Raw genomic sequence first — 19,714 nt, 5'->3', positions numbered from 1 at the left:
GCCCAGTAGGTCCGTAGGAACAGCGGCCATGTTTACAAGCGAAATGTTGCTTGTCGTGAGTTTGAGCCCTTATAGCCGCAAAACAATAAATTATTATTGTTTAATTATTAATAATAATTATAAAAATACTTTTCACAACTGTAATAAGTAACAAAAGTAAATGGCATATGCAATATGGCTGTTTTGTTGCTTACAATATCTACAGTAACCTCTAGTTACTTTTAAGTTTATTTTATCACTATATTTTATCTATACTACTGCGCCGGTCCGGGTTTCCGAGTGATTTTTGGAACGTCCCCAGAAATATTTGATGTCTCCCACCACACTGACATGTCATGTGACGTAGTCAGTGAGGTGTTTTAGCCATGTATATATGTGTGGGTACGAGAACCCTCACTTCCTCTTGTCGATTGAGACTCTGCTCTCTTCGCTTCTAGTCTGGCCACCAAGCCAAACGGTGCGTCCGAACTATACTTGTAAATTTGTATTGGTGATGTGGCTATGTCAGGGTGCGTTCCGTAGGGGGACCGCGGTCCTTTTTGGCCATAATCAGAGTGGATCCATAAAAATTAAAAATCTCCCTAGGAATCCCTAAAAAATAACTAGTCTCATGTATACTTTTTTTTACACCTTTCTATGTATGTATTGTTAATGTTGTGGATGTGGTGCTTACTGAATTTTGTACTGAATAAAATTATTAAAACAATAAATTTGTTAATAACAGTTAACAAAATGAAAAGAAAAATTCCACTTCAAACACATTATCTATTGACTGATGTTGGTAGTAATTGTTGTTTTTGTTGAAAATGAACAGCAACATCAGCCAGTTTAAGATCTTGAAAGATAACAAAAATATAAGTGCTGTCCTAACCTTACATTTGAGTTATGATAGCGTTTTGAAGCATTAACTTTGAAAAGAAATACAATTTACAAGCTAAATAATTGAGATAACAACAATATACACCTACTATTTTAATTGACAATTTTTTTTTGATGCCAAATTATTTTTTTCTTTATAATACGTTAATCATATTTTTCGGTGTTTACGTTTGCTTATGTTTGTTTACGTTTTCTAATACATAGCAGTGCTGACACTACAACGAAATTAAATTCACCATGATAAACCACGCCTATTTTTGGTAGACCGCGGTCCTCTACGGAACGCACCCCCACCTCACAACCAGTAAAATATATGGGGCATTCCATGTCAACTCACAGGGTTTTTTCCTTCACCCTCTTAGATTCAAAAACAAATATTTTGTTTGAGTTAGTCATCGACTCAGATGTACCTCTGATTTTTTTTTTATTTTTACCATCATTAACCGCCGAGCCAGAATCAAAAAACACCTCCTTCACAAGAGTAAACTACAATTTCGCCATTTTTTAAAATTCTGATTTTTTTACTGTGAATAGTAGAGCACAAGATAAGCTTAATTTCCAGATTTCATCATGGGATAACGATGGGTTCATTATAAAAAATTTTTTTTTCCGTGTTAAATTTACTAAAATCAGGCGAGATCATATACCAAACAACAGGTTTTTTTTTTTGTTTCTTATAGTAAATTTTTGATATCAAATGATAATCCCATTTATTTTCTACAATATCGGTCTCAATTCGAATATCTACAGTACCAGCTCAAAAGCAGATTTTGTCAAATAAATTGAAATAATATTAAAAAAAGCATAATTTATATTTTTATTTCAATCACACACTTGTCATAAAATATTTTAAAATTTAAAATTTTAAAATTAAATAAATAAAAAAATAATGACAAATTGCTGAAAAAAAACTGTTGCCTACCTGTTAATTTCTTTAGCTTAATTGATTCTTTATAGATTAACAAGTGGCAACATCCTTTCCTTAGACACTTTTCCCATAGCTTTTTGATTATTTCAAAACATATATTAAATTTAAAAAATAAAGGTAAGGAAAGGAAGTTGTTTACGTGTTAATTTATACGAAATTAATTTTGCCAAGGAAATTAACATGCAGGCAACATCCTTTCCTTAGCTAATATTTTTCCCATAGCTTTTTATTTATTTAAATAAATAAATGGTCATAGGAAAAATGGTAGCTAAGGAAAGGAAGTTGCCACATGTTAATTTATACGAAATTAATTTTGCCAAAGAAATTAACATGCAGGCAACACGCTTTCCTTAGCTAATATTTTTCCCATAGGTTTTTATTTGATTAAATTAATAAAAAGCTATATAAACGGTAAGACAAAGGCAAAAACAGTGTGTGACACTGAATTGAACGAAATATCTGTTAAATGGTAGTCTTTAAGACCCAGAACACGTTGCACCTATTTCCAATCATTTTTATTGTCTGCCGTCCACGCAGGTAAGCCAGGTAAAAAATCGATAATTTATATGACTCTGAACTGATTGGAATTTGTTTAATACTTTTATTTTATTATATTAAGTTAATTTTTAAATTCCAATCAAATTAGTTATCATCCGGCCGAGATATTAATTTTTGAAAAGTGAAAAAAACATGAATTATAGCGTACGTCTAAACTGATTGGCGAGCTAGGTTATTTTTCTTTAATGTATTTTAAATATAAAAAAAAAATTCCAATTAAAAAAAAAATCATTAAAAGGGTTAAAAAAATTATTAAAAATTAAATTGAAGTGTAGAGTAATGCGGGGGCTGAGCGGTATGGGGAATACAGAGGGGCGTGAAAATAATAGAGTGATGGGAGTTTTTTATCTTTTTTTTCTCTATAGTTTTCCTCTTCTAATATAAACTCCAAGCTGACTGTCAAACTCCCCACCATTCTATTATTTTCACGCTCAGCCCCCGCATTACTCTACAATTCAATTTAATTTTTAATAATTTTTTTAACCCTTTTAATGATTTTTTTTTTATTGGAATTTTTTTTTTTATATTTAAAATACATTAAAGAAAAATAACCTAGCTCACCAATCAGTTTAGACGTACGCTATAATTCATGTTTTTTTCAATTTTCAAAAATTAATATCTTGGCCGGATGATAACTCATTTGATTGGAATTTAAAAATTAACTTAATATAATAAAATTAAAAGTATTAAACAAATTCCAATCAATTCAGAGTCATATAAATTATCGATTTTTTACCTGGCTTACACGGAGAAAAATTTTCACTCAATATTACTATGGTGCCACATTACCATAGAACTATATTATGATTATTAAAAAATTTACTGTCATTTCAACGAAAAAAAACAATTGTAGTCTTGAAAAATTAAAATGTACCATAGCGATTTTGTCATGTTTTTTTTTTGCTATTCCCCAATGAAAAAATTACAACACATAAAGAAATTTTTACAGAAACCAAATTTAAAATTTAAAATAATCCAGTCTAAAAATTACATTGCACCATAGCAAAAAATATTTTTTTTTTTTTTGCTTTGTTTATTTTTAAAATTTTACTTTGTTGTTATGGACAAAATTAAAATGATCCTCTGAAAATTTACAATGTACCATAGTAATTTTAATAACTTTCTTGGATTTCCTGTAGGTGTCACTAACAAATACAAAGCAACATATTTAAAATTACAATGGGCCATAGCAAAATTGATGAAGGACTCAGAAATGTCAACTGCCCCACTTTTTAGTCAACTGCGCAGGCGTGACTTTGCTTATTTTCAAATTGTTAATGTAAAACAAATAATATTTCCTTTACAGATACGTTGTTGTGGCGCAGCGGATAACTCGTGGAATTTGTATCCCGATGATATAGGGTTCAAATCCTAAGCTTGAAATGTTTTTTTACAATATTTTTAAATTTTTTTACGAGCGTTTATAAACATAATAAATTTTGCGTTTGCCTATCGCAAAAATTACTATGGTACATCGCGAAAGGTCGTACGGCCAGTAAGTGGCGTTTTTCAATGAAAATTGCTATGGCCTATCTCAAAATTTAATATGATGCTCTTATGGTTCCAGCTTACTGTAACATAACGCAAAAATTGCTATGGTATTATATTAAAAAAAAATGTAAATTTTTCTCCGTGTACCTGCGTGGACGGCAGACAATAAAAATGATTGGAAATAGGTGCAACGTGTTCTGGGTCTTAAAGACGACCATTCAACAGATATTTCGTTCAATTCAGTGTCACACACTGTTTTTGCCTCTGTCTTACGGACTAATAGGACAAATGGTAGCTAAGGAAAGGAAGTTGTCACATGTTAATTTATACGAAATTAATTTTGTCAAAGAAATTAACATGCAGGCAACACCCTTTCCTTAGCTAATATTTTTCCCATAGCTTTTTATTTATTTAAATAAATAAATGGTCATAGGAAAAATAGTAGCTAAGGAAAGGAAGTTGTCACATGTTAATTTATACGAAATTAATTTTGCCAAAGAAATAAACATGCAGACAACATCCTTTCCTTAGCTAATATGTAAAATGTGTAAAATGTCAAAAAATTGCTAGGTTACTTCAAGCCTCTATACATCGTTATCCATTGCAGATAGACATGGGGTTAGGGCATGGTAGAAATACTACAGGTATGGCAGTGCGCAGCCTGGTTTGGCCGCTGTGAATCGACCAATCAAAAGGTCGCCTTCTTGCCACAAAAATGGAAGACTTTATGCGCGCGCGATACAAATTTGTTAAGAAAATTTTCAAGTTTTTTTTAAATTTTTCAAAAGTTATCATATTTATTCAACTAGATTTGGTATATTTTATAATGATTCACATACATCAAAAATAAAAACTAATTATTTATATTAAATAAATAAATCCAAGTATAATAAATACAACACAACCTCTATTGTTTGTGGCATAAAAAAAACAACAATAATGAAAATATTATAATTTATTTGTTAAACTGTCTTGGTTTTTTTATTTTTTTGATTTTTTATAAACATGCTCCACATATACATTTATTTGTGTACATAGTATGTGTACATAGTATTTATTAGTATTTACAACAATATAAAAAATAGTTGTCAAAACAGTATGTTAGAGAGAGAGGCTCTTATAATAGAGATTGCGTGTTAGAAAGAAAAGCAAAACAGCTCGATGGCGCGTTGTTGATTGGTTGAAAAAATAAGGCTGCGCAGAACGCGACGAAAAAAGCATGAACTACTGCCATACCTGTAGTACTTCTACCATGGGGACATCGGGTTGAGTGAAGTTTATTATTGAAAATTCAATTCTAAACAATTTATGAAGAATTACTTTTTTTGATTAATCTCTTAGATTATGAGTTATGAGTTAATTAAAATAAAGAACATACATGTTTAGTGAAAACAATAAAAATTATTATATGTTTGAATGAAAAATACTGCACAATTTAATAAATATTCTTATATATATAATAAAAATTATCATAGACACATATAAAAGTTAGCATAGACTTAAATATTTTTTACTATATAGCTTTGTAAAAATTCTGTTTGTGGGGCGAAATAACACAAAGATGGCCGACCGATTGAACAAATGATTGAACTGTCATGTAATTTCAAGCATTTCTACAGCCTTATCTGTTGAAGCTAGGTATGGGGTTAAGCGAGGTTTATTATTGGTTAATTATTTCTAACCAATTTATCAAGAATAACTTTTTTCTATTTAACAATTAGTTTTCGAGTTTTGAGCGTGTAAACAGAAAAGAAAAAATGTTGCCGGGAATTGATTGCTATTTTCCGTGAATCTAGCACAAACTGCCGAACTTAACACAAGTAATGTCCAACTTTTAAATAAATTAATTAACTAATTAATTAATTTACTAATAAAATTTAGTAAATTCTAAAACCGGTAGTTGGTAAATTCTCACCCTGCTAAAATTTACTTGTGAGTGTCATGAATTTAGTCATTTTTTTAAACAGAAATTACAATAAAATTGTGTAAATTCTATGGCTTAGTATTGTATATAGTCAATGGCCAGATTTTTTACATAACTTTATTGTAAAAATTATGTATCAATATACGAATAATTCTTATAAATGACGGGGGAACGCAGTTTTTACTATTTATTTTGTAATTTTTTCTTTTACGTTTGTAATTCTATTAGTTAAAATTTCTCTCAGTGTAACTATTCGCCATATCTTTAATAATCAAAAGATCCGAAATATCTAAAAAAAAATGTCAATATGTTGAAATATAAAGTTAAATAATTTACTAAATAAAAAAAAAAAAAAATTAGGCGGTTTTTATTATAATATTATTATAATAATAATATAATATAATAATATTATAATAAAAACAAAACATAAATTTACAATTAATGTCGCCAAAAAGCCTCAATTTTGAAATACCTGTCTATTCATCATACCTTTAATAATCAAAAGACGTAAAATATCCAAAACAATGTCAAAATTTTGAAGTATAAAGTTGAATAATTTGCTGGATAAAAAAAAATTTTTTTAAAAATTAGGCGCTGCAGTTTTTATTATTTATTATATTATTATTATACCATGTATCGAAATAGCGCCTAATTTAAAAAAAAAAATTTTTTTATCCAGCAAATTATTCAACTTTATACTTCAAAATTTTGACATTGTTTTGGATATTTTACGTCTTTTGATTATTAAAGGTATGATGAATAGACAGGTATTTAAAAATTGAGGCTTTTTGGCGACATTAATTGTAAATTTATGTTTTGTTTTTATTTCACTTATTTTGTTTAAATTAATAATAAATTATATTTGTAATTCATCTACTTTAAATTGACCGTGAATACCATAATAAATAAAAAATAATAATCGAATACTAATTTTCTGGAATATAAAAATTTAAACGTGTATGTATACTATATATGCACGCTTTGAATAAAAGGAAAAAGAAACAAATTCTGCTATACTAGTCTCCTCAAAATTTTTTCAATCCCGGAAATTTTTAAGTTTTTTAAAACAAAAAATATAGGGGTATGTAATCGGGGCTCGCGAATCGAATGGTTGGGTTTATAATTTGATAGGGCTAAGGGAAAGAGTTAAAAAAAAAATAATTAAACATAAAATAATCAATTACGCGTTTCCCGTTAGACTTAAAGTAAAATGTTTCAAGTAAAAGTTGTAGATAATAAGATTTTAGGGGAGGGGGGGGGTAGTTCCTATAAGTTTTTTTGTTTTAACCGACCGTTTACGCGTAATTAATTTTTAAAGTTTGTGATTTTCTATTAAATCGTTACCCCTCACGTGTCCCCACTCAAAACTCCCATGCGCGAGCGCGATAGATATATGAAAAAGAGAGATAGTGTTATTTTGAGCCGACTGTACCCGACTCGACGCACGTACACACACACAGCTATTGTATTTACGCGCACTGTAATAGTATTAGTGATATACACTTTTAAATTCGATTTCAGGCAATTTTCTTATTTCTCGCGTTGTCGGCCCGGAATAACAACAAACAAGAATTGTTAATAAAAAAAAAATCTTAACAAATGGCTCCAATATTCAAAAATGCATCGATTTAAAAAATTTTTTTTTCATCGTGTTAATGATTACATGCACTATCGTATGCTAATAAAAATACTCTCATATCTATTTTCTCATGAAACGTAATTATTTTTGATATAAAAGGGGTGGTTTTTTCGAGAAAATGCCCAAAGACGAAATTAATCTACTACAATCAAAGAAAATTTTCCTGTTCTTATTTTATTTTTCCGTCGATGATTTAACAAATTATTCACGATTTCTCCGGCAAAAGAATTTTTAAATTTTCGCGACGCGTAATTATTTTTGGGTGTTTATTGTTTCACAACTTGCTCAATGTAACAATTAAAATTAAAATTTTCCTGTTTTTATTTTTTCGTTGATTATTTAAAAGTTATTCGCGTTTTTCGGCAAAATTTTTTTCGCGACGCGTAATTATTTTTGAGAAGGTGGTTACTTGTTATCTAGTAGACAATATGTATTGTTTAAATAATTTTATGTCTCACCATATTAACATATTTTAAAATAAAAGCTCCATTTAAGATTTTATTTGTTTATGAAAATATTAATTATTGATTAGGCAATACACTTTAAAAATTTATTTACTTTATAATAATCTACATATTGTTTACTATATATTACTATTTTTTTTATTGTAAATATCCCGCGATTAAATTGTTTAAATAATTCAACAACTAGAAAAAAGTGTATATATTCGATGAATTTAAATTGTTAAATTGTTTAAACAATTTAATCGCGGGATATTTACAATAAAAAAAATAGTAATATATAGTAAACAATATGTAGATTATTATAAAGTAAATAAATTTTTAAAGTGTATTGCCTAATCAATAATTAATATTTGCATAAACAAATAAAAGTCTTTAAATGAACGAGTTTTTTTCTTTTTTATGTTTATGTAAATATCTATTGTTAATATGGTGAGACATAAAAATTAATTTATTTCATAATAATCTACATATTGTCTACTAGATATTACAATTTTTTTTTCGCGAAATAACCACCCCTTTTATCTCAAAAATAATTACGCGTCGCGAAAAAAATAAAAAAAAATTTATTTTTGCCGGAGAAATCGCGAATAACTTTTTAAATAATCAACGGAAAAATAAAATAAAAACAGGAAAATTTTCTTTAATTGTATTACATTAATTTCGTTGTAGGGCACTTTCATGAAAAAACCACCCCTTTCATCTCAAAAATAATTACGCGTCGCGAAAAGAATTTAAAAAAAATTCTTTTTGCCGGAGAAATCGTGAATAATTTGTTAAATCATCGACGGAAAAATAAAATAAGAACAGGAAAATTTTCTTTGATTGTAGTAGATTAATTTCGTCTTTGGGCATTTTCTCGAAAAAACCACCCCTTTTATATCAAAAATAATTACGTTTCATGAGAAAATAGATATGAGAGTATTTTTATTAGCATACGATAGTGCATGTAATCATTAACACGATGAAAAAAAAATTTTTTAAATCGATGCATTTTTGAATATTGGAGCCATTTGTTAAGATTTTTTTTTTATTAACAATTCTTGTTTGTTGTTATTCCGGGCCGACAACGCGAGAAATAAGAAAATTGCCTGAAATCGAATTTAAAAGTGTATATCACTAATACTATTACAGTGCGCGTAAATACAATAGCTGTGTGTGTGTACGTGCGTCGAGTCGGGTACAGTCGGCTCAAAATAACACTATCTCTCTTTTTCATATATCTATCGCGCTCGCGCATGGGAGTTTTGAGTGGGGACACGTGAGGGGTAACGATTTAATAGAAAATCACAAACTTTAAAAATTAATTACGCGTAAACGGTCGGTTAAAACAAAAAAACTTATAGGAACTACCCCCCCCCCCCTAAAATCTTATTATCTACAACTTTTACTTGAAACATTTTACTTTAAGTCTAACGGGAAACGCGTAATTGATTATTTTATGTTTAATTATTTTTTTTTTAACTCTTTCCCTTAGCCCTATCAAATTATAAACCCAACCATTCGATTCGCGAGCCCCGATTACATACCCCTATATTTTTTGTTTTAAAAAACTTAAAAATTTCCGAGGTTGATAAGATTTTGAGCAGACTATACCATCAATGATAAATAACTAACACATGCGGCTGCATACACGCATATATAAAAAAAATTCAGGAGTAGGGATAGGCGCGGGGTATGCGCAACGTATCCGAAGAAATTAGACATTTCAGCTTGAAAATTTATTTTTTAGTAATAGTGGTCTTCGATATTCAACAAAAGTACTCGGTATAAAATGAATCGAATAGTTTCGTGGGAATACCGGGTACTCGGTATATCGGCTCAAAAAACTACCGGTATATCGACTATCGAGTACTTTGTTTTTTTTTTTTTTTTTAAGAATTCAACTAGTATTTTTTTGCTAAATAAAACAAAATGTTGTAAGACATTCTTTAATTTTTTTATAATTTATCAGTCAGTACAAAATTTGCCTGTAATAATTAATTATTATTAACAATAATAATTATAATACATGCAATAAAAATAAAATTAATACATATATTTATAGTCAAGTCAAACAGATAATTTTTAATTCTTTGATAATTATTAATATTATATAAAACTTGTTAAATATAATGTTAATATTGCATAAACATTTCATATATTTATTTTTTAGTTAGTTGTTTGGTCTCAATGAAATAAATATAATTAATATTGTCAAATGTCAATTTGTTGTTGTCACAATGTTGTGCAAAAATAGACGCCATCACGTCAACTGCAAATAAAGGTTGTTTTATATGTGGCAACGTAAATCCTCTAAAAATGGCGCTATTATGCGGCCACAAATTTAAGTTCACTTTGAGGTCGCCACCGGTCAAAGTACTCGCGTCCGATATTGGCCAAAAATATACCGAGTACCGGTATATCGGGGGAAAAAAATACCGAATAGTTGGGTACTCGGTATACCGAGTAGATACTCGTGTCTCCGGTATATCGCTCAATATCGAAGACCACTATTTAGTAAGATTTAATACCTGGCTTTTACTGACTCTTATATCTTTTTTATTATTTGTTGGAAAAAATCGAGAGTAGGCTTATTGGAAAGAGAGGCATCGATATACATAGTGAAACTATTTTTATTTTTTTTTTTTAACAAATAATTAGAACGCCATTTGATAAATTAAAAACGACGACGTCACGGACCACTGACTTAAAATACTAATACCCGGTAAAGAGTCTCGCTTTTTAAAAATTGAGGCGAGACTCTACCGAGTCTCTTGATAAAAACCGCCTAATTTTTTTTTTTTTATCCAGCAAATTATTCAACTTTATATTTCATAATTTTGACATTTTTTTTTAGATATTTCACGTCTTTTGATTATTCAAGGTATGATGTAGGTAATTAAAAATTGAGGTTTTTTGGGGACATAAATTTTCTATATACTTACATGTAAAAGTTTTTATCTATTTTATAAGCAAAAATTTATTAATTTTGACTCATATTTTTAAAAAATAAATATATAAATATCGAAAAATTGATTTAAAAAAATATTATATTTATAATATATAAGATACGACATTCAAAATTGATCCGGGTATTTCGTGGAAGCGGGCACGAACTCGGCAATTGCCTTTAAATCTGTCAAATCGCCAGATGATGTTATTGGCTATTTGCTTGGTTGTCTTCCTTGTTTATAATAATAAAACTAGAAGGTTTTAATTCCTTGATTGAAAAACTCTAACTTTCTACCTAAACGAAGTAGTCCGAAAATATTTTTTTCGAAATGACAATGAATGTCTAGACAGTTATACCATAAAATTTCGGTAATAAAATAAACAATTTCACTGCATTTGAATTATGACTTTTTTTGTCTTATTATTTTTTAAATTAATATATCATAAATGAGTTGAGGACAATCATGCAAAATACCAATTCATTATTTTTAACTTTAGAGTGATATTCTTTTATTTTTTACCTCTTATTAAACAATACTCAAACTTCAGAAATATTATTTCTATATAACATATTGCAAGTTTAACCTTCCCGTTATCAAAAATACAATATAACTTTATACGTATTTACTTTTGAATTATTCTGTTGTTTTACAAAAAGTTGTATGGCAATCAAGCTGTCAAGTCTTATCACTATATAAACAATTCCAGTGATTAAACAGCTGATAAATGTCATTACAATATACTGTAAATAAATTGATTATTTATTTGTAGATAAATAAAATGAAAAAAGAAAATTGTTATAAATATTGTCGGAAGTGTAGATGTTATATTATATCGACATCATTCATCAACATGTGTTGATTATTTTATCATTTTTTTTTTTTTCCTTTTTTAATTCAAATTAAGTTTTACCGTCGCTGTAAACTGTAACAATATTTAACACGCTATTTAGGTAAGCTTGAAAAAAAAAATAAAGTTAATAAAAAAATTCAGGAGTTTAGGAAAAAAAATAACTGTGAACAGTTTTAGTGATAACAATGTATAATAATTTTTCTTATTTTTTGCAAGATAAATACAGTTACAACAAATCTGAAAATGCTGAGTAAAAAAAAATTATCGTTTTTTGCCATTATCATAGTGATGACAACTTCTTTGGGGTAATCTTGAATATTTATTTTTGTTTTGTTTATCTTATAATAAGAAAATCAATCTGCCTTTTTTTTATATTCTAAACACTATATGATTCAATTCTAAACATAAATTCAGTTGTTCATATTGTATAATTATCAAAATTCATTAATCTTTCAATTAATTAATTTTGCTAGGATAAATGCCGATAAACTTGTAATTGACACAGATGCTGGTGCTGATGATGCAATATCAATTTTGCTTGTACTATCAGCGTATGCAAACAATGACACTGATTTTGATCTAGTTGGAATTACGTGCACATATGGTAACACATATCTAACAAACGTCGAAAATAATGTTTTGAAAATACTGACGATCGCCAATGCATCAAAAGTAAAAAATAAAACTATTTTTGATTAATAATTGAAAATTATAAAGTTAATATTTTTTCTCAAGATTCCAGTTTATTCTGGTGCTCACAAGCCTCTGATTAATAATTATACATCTGATAATTTTTTTGGAGAAGATGGGTTTGGTGATTTTCAATTCAATGAAAAAATTACTACTGAAATTGATAGATCCAAGCATTCAGCAATTGCACTAATTAAATTAGCAAAAAAATATGCTGGTAAAATTTCAATTCTTGTCCTTGGGCCAACGACAAACATCGCTCTAGCTATTTCAATGGATCCAAAATTTGTAGATAATGTTAAAAGATTTTATGTTATGGGTGGAAGTGTTGGTGGCATTGGGAATGTTCGACCAGGTGTTGAATTTAATTTTGGTATGGATCCTGCCAGTAATTTTATTTTTTTAAATTCAACAAGAGGTAAAATCAATCTTTTGCTTCCATGGGAAACAGTTTTATCATTAAATATATCAATGGTAAGATTGATTTTCACTTATAAAAACTTATTCAATGTAACAAAAAAAAAAAAAAAAATTTTTATAAATTTATCAACTAAATTTTTTTTTATCCTAGTCATGGAGACGAGATGAGCTTGGCAGTATTGATTCAAAATTTATCAAGTTTTTAAATTTAGCTGAATCTAAAATTAAAGAAACTCCATTTTATAATCCAGCTGATCCTTTGGCAGCAGCGGTAATGCTGTGGCCAAATTTAATTAAAAAATCCCTTGTAAAAAATGTAACTCCAATAATTAATGGTGAAGCTAGAGGTGGATTACTCACTGACTACTCTGATTTAACAACAAAACTAAAAAATGTTGAAATCGTACAAGAAGTCAATGTTGAAGAGTTTAAAAAAATGCTCATATTTTATTTATCGTAAAAATATGAAATGAAAAATTAATTAAAAAAAGTTGATTTGTTTTCACTGACGCGAGTAAATTTGTTGTGTTTTTGCATTATAATTATTTTTTGTTTCAAATATACTATTACCTAAACAAAAAAAGAAACACAGTTTTTTTTACAAAAAGGAGCGTCAAGTATTCGAAATCCCCACTAATTATGTGATTATAGTAATTTTATTTTATATTGATATTTATTAATTTTTTACATACAAAAAGATATAATACCAAAATAAGTCAAGAAGGAAATATTTAACGCATATAATTAAGTCTTAATCTTTGACAAAATTTTATACTTGACCCCGCCCGGTTCTTCCCAAATAAAATTTGAAGCCTACACACGTCTCGACAACAGAGTTAATGGTATTTTCCAATTATCCATTATTATATATATATACCCTTCACATTTTATCTAGGCTTAGGACTGGCAGCGTACAATCTTGTTACCTTGCCGGCGTGTTTAAAAATATATATATATATATATATATATATACCCGGCCTCTATACATATATATATATACTTATTTCGTCAATCAACAATTCAATAATGAATGCGTATGACACAATATGACACGAGCGCCGAATATATATTTTACAGTGTAAAAGGTGGTGTCCACTATGCAATTTTCCCAGATATCACCAAAAAATCTAAATGAATTCAGTTACAATGCTAATAAGCTAAGGGTTTAAACTCACGATAAGCCTAGTTTCGCTTGTAAAGCGCACTGAGCACGCGCAACAAGTTGGGTTGTGTCGAACTTGTAAACATTGCCGTCCTAATTCCCATGAAACTAGTAATATGTCCCCAGCCATCGTGGTTTTTCTAGTAATTTTACGTGTTGCGCATGCTTAGATCACTCAGAATTACGTCAGCCATGTTTACAAGCAAAAGTTAGCTTGTCGTGCGTTTGAGCTCTAAGACATTAATTTAATATAATTCAAATACTTTTCATAGATTTTCAAAAAAATCACACTTGTCACGCTCTATTCTTGTCTTTTTTATATGAAACTACTATAATAAAGTTGCAAGGTTGTGACTGCGCATACATTTATGTTGAAAGTGAACGTCTACTAAATTTCAGTAGATCTGCATTAGTGTGAAAGTCTTTAAATTTTATTTGGGAAGAACCGGGTGGGGTCAAGTATAAAATTTTGTCAAAGATTAAGACTTAATTATATGCGTTAAATATTTCCTTCTTGACTTATTTTGGTATTATATCTTTTTGTATCTAAAAAATTAATAAATATCAATATAAAATAAAATTACTATAATCACATAATTAGTGGGGATTTTGAATACTTGACGCTCCTTTTTGTAAAAAAAACTGTGTTTCTTTTTTTGTTTAGATATCACATCTTTTTGTAAAGTCCTTCAATCATTCGATAGAAAAAACTATAATATTAAGAAGTATATAAAATTACTTGGTACCATCCGTATTAATTTTTGTTCGTTCTAAAAAAAAAAATATGTAAGCATTTTTTGCATTACTTCACCAGTTTTTGCTAGCAACGAACAAATTATCAATTTTTATCCAGCTAGTATTTTTGCGGAAATAACTGACAAAATAACTAACTTTATACGTAGAACCCAATCAGCGCCAAATTGGCAAATTTAAGAAGCTCGAGGTACAGGACATATTTTGTCCCATTTCCAATGTACGGAGTTGACTCCTCTTCTTTCTAGTCTTCTTGGTAGAACCACAAATGTGAATTTAAGAAGTAGGTATTCCTTTGATTAAGCAATTATCATTTTTACTTGACCATTTAAATTTATTGATGTAGAGTAGACTTAAAACAATGATATCATTAATTTTGAGGACTTCAATACGTTGATCTAAAACAATCGACACATGTACCAACCCCTTCGTGCCACAATGATAGTGATTGATCGATAAGTTTCTTGCAAAATGGATGTGTTATTTTTATTTGGTATTAAAAGATTTATCATAAATTCGTTTGACAAGGAAACATTTGCATATGAACACGATTCACATTTTTCTAAATACTTTTGTTCGTAGCTACAATTGTAGATTGCTAATGAAAAAAGAATAACACCATAGAGCTGTGAAGTCGTAGAGACCGAGCGGAGACTCGATTCGTCAGTGAGCGAGAAAACTTACCGATGAGGGCACTCATTCATGAATCATAAAGCATTGCAGCAAAAGCTTGCGTGTGAACACACAGCTCTAAAATTGAATACACTTGACAACAATAGAAAAATATATAAAATATCGATAATTGATAAAACAATAATAAAAAAATATTAATAAGCCAAAAATAACAAAATATAAAATACACTTTATTTAACATGGAAATATTTCAAAAACAGTTTTTTTTCGAAAATTAAGGGTTTTCTACAATCAAATAACCAATACTTGACATCAATTTTAGGGTGCGAACTCATGACAAGCTAAAATTTCCGCTTGTTAACATGGCGGCTATAAAAATCACCAAAAAGTAACTAAATTTACTAAATTTATCGCGAATCCGTGATTTTAGAACAAGCTTGGTGGTGTCAAGCTTGTTCTGCAGTCACGGAGAGACACCACGGATTTGCAGTCAATTCAGTAAATAGTAGTTAATTCAGTGATAATTTAGTGAATTTAATTACTTTTTGGTTATTTTTATAGCTGCCATGTTTATAAGCGGAAATTTTAGCTTGTCGTGAGTTCGCACCCTTACTTTGATTATTATTGTCAGGATCTTTAACACCTGTAACATCCATCATAGATGGACATACAGTGGTTTTGAATTTTTTAAAGTTGCAGTTGCAGATGTATTGTCTTTTGGTGTTGGAATTACCAAAACTCTGCTTTTCGTATCATTTATTATAAAGGTGCAGCCTTTTTAGTTTTAACTCTACCCTTCCAATCCATGAAATCTGTATAAATAATATATTTTACAATGAATAAATATAATTTATATTAGAAAATATCACACTAATTATTATTAATGAAATGAATAAATGAACAAATAACATTGTAATCACTATCATCATTAAGAAAAGCGAATTCTTCCATCTTCACTGGATAATGATGCTTGTTTCAAATGTGTTTTCTCAGTTTTAAATAAGTATACTTATATATATTCACAGATTCATAAACCTACGAATGGACAACCTACGAATGGACAATTTATAGTTTGATACTCTGAGACTTGATGACAATGTGAATAGTGATAATACAAGTTTGTTTTATTTGCATATTCTTCATCACAGTATACACAAGTTTCGTTTTCAGTTATTGTCTTAACCAGCTCAATTTTATGAATTCAACTTGTATAAGCATGAAGACTTCTTTTTCCACTAAAAATTTTATTGCACTGGTTACATTTAATTTCATTCTTTTCTTTTATTGTTTTTCATTTGTAAATGTAAATGAATTGTCACCAAAATATCACACAATTGCACACAATACAAATTTATAAAATTTACTTAATTACTATATGCATCAATCTATATTGATATTATTTATTTATTGTATTATTATAATATTAATTACCTTGACAATTAATATCCAAATTCAAATCAAATAAATATATAATTATGAATATTTTTTATATAATAACATAATAATATATATATATTCCCAAAAGCACAATAAATACGAAAAGATATATAAACAAAAGGTTACGTTCATCAGGAAACATGTGTATGTTGTATATATTAGCATAATTAGGATGACAGGATTTGCAGGTATGTGAAGTTAGCACATACATTATAGCACAATCAAACCGGACTATATCAGGAGTTAGGTGCGAATTATATGCGTTTTTGTGAATCCGCAATTTTGTGCTTTTTGTTTTTATAGTCTGGTTTGATTGTGCTATAAATGTATGTGCTAACTTTACAGACCTGGGATTCGCGCCTATATCCCAACAACATATGGCGCACGCACCATCGATGCGATATTAAATACTATACTGACATATATAAAGGATTTTTTACACCATCTAAATATGTTAGTTTTTTTGCTCTATAGACAGATGCTTTTAGCAGCTGATTTTGATATTGAAAAATAAATCCTTTCGTAAATAATTTCGTAAATAAAAATATTTTATATTTCTATTTACATATCCTGTAAAAACTCATTAAACTTGACGGAAAGAAAATAAACAATAACAACATGAGACTTGGGAACATAGGTTGAAGTATCATTATTTGATTCGCGCCATCGATGCGATATTGAATACTATACTGACAAATATAAAGGTTTTTACACCATCTAAATATGTTAGCTTTCTTGCTCTATAGACCGATGCTTCTGGCAGCTGATTTAGATAATCGAAAATAAATCCTTTCGTAAATAAAATATTTTATATTTTTGTTTACACATGATGTAAAAAACTCATTAAACTTAATGGAAAAAATAAACAATAACATGTGACTTGGGAACATAGCTTAAAGTATCATTATTTAATTTGCGCCATCGATGCGATATTGGATACTGTGGTAAGAAAAACGCAATTTCTAAAAATGATTTTAAAGTTTAAAAAAAAGGTATACATCTCAAAAATCTGTTTTTATTTTTATTAAAAAGATTCAATTAATTTATAAGATGATCAGAAGACAGAATATTTTTCACATCAATCAAATAATATATTCCAAAAGGCACAAGAAACAAAGGCACGATAAAGACAAAAGGATCTATAAACAAAAGGTTACGTTTATCAGCAAGCATGTGTATGTTGTATATTAGTACATTAGCACACCTGATGAGCAGGATTCGCGCCCATATCCCAACGGCATATGGCGGAGGCACCATCGCTGCGATATTGAATACTGTACTGCACCCGTATTCAGAGGATGTTCTCATTAGGGCGTTTTTTTTTCGATGGTGGCGTTTGTGAAGCCTTTCTATATGAAATCTATATAAAAAAAATTTTGTCAAGCGCCATCAGCGGAAAAAAAAAGCCCTAATGAGAACAATTTTGCCCCGTGAATACGGGTGCTGTACTGATATAAATAAAGGTTCTCTCACACCATTCTACTATTATTGCTCAATTTTATTTTATAAGGTTGTCGAATTGCTCTGGACTTAGAAGTGTTACGTGACAGGTTTATTTTGTTTATTAAAATAATTTAATTGAACTCAAAAGAAAATTAACATTAAATTATTTAAACACATGAATAAACAAGTCACTAAACAATTATTAATTTTACCTAATTTTGTTATTCCCTACAGGGTAACAGGATTTAGGAAAGGAAAATGTGTAAGAATTTGTAAATACCTTGATGTTGTAAATGTGTACTTCCAGTATAAATGTTGAGAGTGTCAAAATGGATGGTCGCCCAGATGTTGAATGAACTGTATAGCACACACTAGTATTTGATTTTACAACGATGTTTGAATTGATTTATGAGTGAATAAAATAATTAAATAAAAATGATTGAACTTTTAATTAAATGGTTTATTGAATAAAAATATAAGTTACAAGTTTGAAGGTGAAACGATGAGTGTCTTGACTTAAAAAATTAACGTTTTTATAAACTTGAAATTAGCCCAAAAATATTGGTGGGATTGAACTCTTGTTCAATAATAATTTTTGTATCTCACGATAGTCAGCAAAATTATAGCTGAATATCGTGGACTAAATAACTTTAATTAAATTTATTGTTTTATTTTGATTTTAAATAGTCAGCGAAAAATACTGAGTTTATTGCCCCGATATATGATATTTTATTGTGAAATTAAAATTAATTATTTATTTTACTTTTCTTGATTTAAATTATTTTATACAAACGTTGCTCAATATGAATACGTCACAGAAGCCATAATGCTTTGATTTAATTTTGGTTTTTAATGTTTGTCAGAGTGCCCTGAGTTTTTAAGATAATATCAAGAAAAACGCAATTTCTGAAATTGATTTTGAAGTTTAAAAAAAAAGTATACATCTAAAAATTCTGTTTTTTTTTTTTTAAAAAAAGTATGATATTTAATAAAATGATCAGAAGACATAATATATTTATCTGATCAATCATATCTTAAAATAATTTCCCGAGGAATTGAAGGGTTAAGGTTAGCTCTATGCCGATAATATATAGGCACGGTAGTTAATCTCGTTTCTCCCACTTTTTTTTTTTTTTTCTCATACTTGACGCGAGGCACTACCGTGCCTCTTGATATTGAAATTGTATTATTTACTATATAGTATAATATATTATTACCTTGACAGTTGTTATCCAATTTACACCAAATAAATATATAATTATCTAATATTTTTCACATCAATCGAATAATATATTCCAAAAGGCACAAGAAACAAGGGCACGATAAAGACAAAAGGATGTATAAACAAAAGGTTACGTTTATCAGTAAGCATGTGTATGTTGTATATTAGCACACATTAGCACTCCTGATGAGTAGAATTCGCGCCAAGAAGACTAGAAATACAGGAGGACGAATCTCACTAAAACCGTTCCGTTATAGAGCCGCCGTGTTAGTACCTGACGTGCGCGAC

At 28.7% G+C, this 19,714-nt stretch overlaps 1 protein-coding gene across 2 annotated transcripts; it reads left to right on the top strand.

The window, feature by feature from the left end:
- The first annotated feature begins 11,628 nt into the window (after positions 1–11,628).
- Positions 11,629–13,684, top strand: LOC122852009 (probable uridine nucleosidase 2). Of its 2 annotated transcripts, none has more exons than XM_044151555.1 (5): positions 11,629–11,766; positions 11,883–11,971; positions 12,140–12,338; positions 12,402–12,830; positions 12,928–13,684. In XM_044151555.1, exons 2-5 carry the CDS (start codon positions 11,910–11,912, stop codon positions 13,234–13,236), a joined length of 999 nt encoding a protein of 332 aa, XP_044007490.1. In that variant the 5' UTR covers positions 11,629–11,766; positions 11,883–11,909; the 3' UTR covers positions 13,237–13,684. The 2 variants fall into 2 exon arrangements, with proteins under 2 accessions (XP_044007490.1, XP_044007489.1); XM_044151554.1 differs by having other exon boundaries at positions 12,384–12,830; positions 12,928–13,515.
- The last annotated feature ends 6,030 nt before the right edge of the window (positions 13,685–19,714 follow it).

Source organism: Aphidius gifuensis, linkage group LG3, assembly GCF_014905175.1.
Source record: "Aphidius gifuensis isolate YNYX2018 linkage group LG3, ASM1490517v1, whole genome shotgun sequence".
In the NCBI taxonomy this organism is placed as follows: Eukaryota; Metazoa; Arthropoda; class Insecta; order Hymenoptera; family Braconidae; genus Aphidius; species Aphidius gifuensis.
The sequence above is the reverse complement of the archived record's forward strand: the minus strand, read 5'-3'. Positions and strand labels throughout refer to the sequence as shown.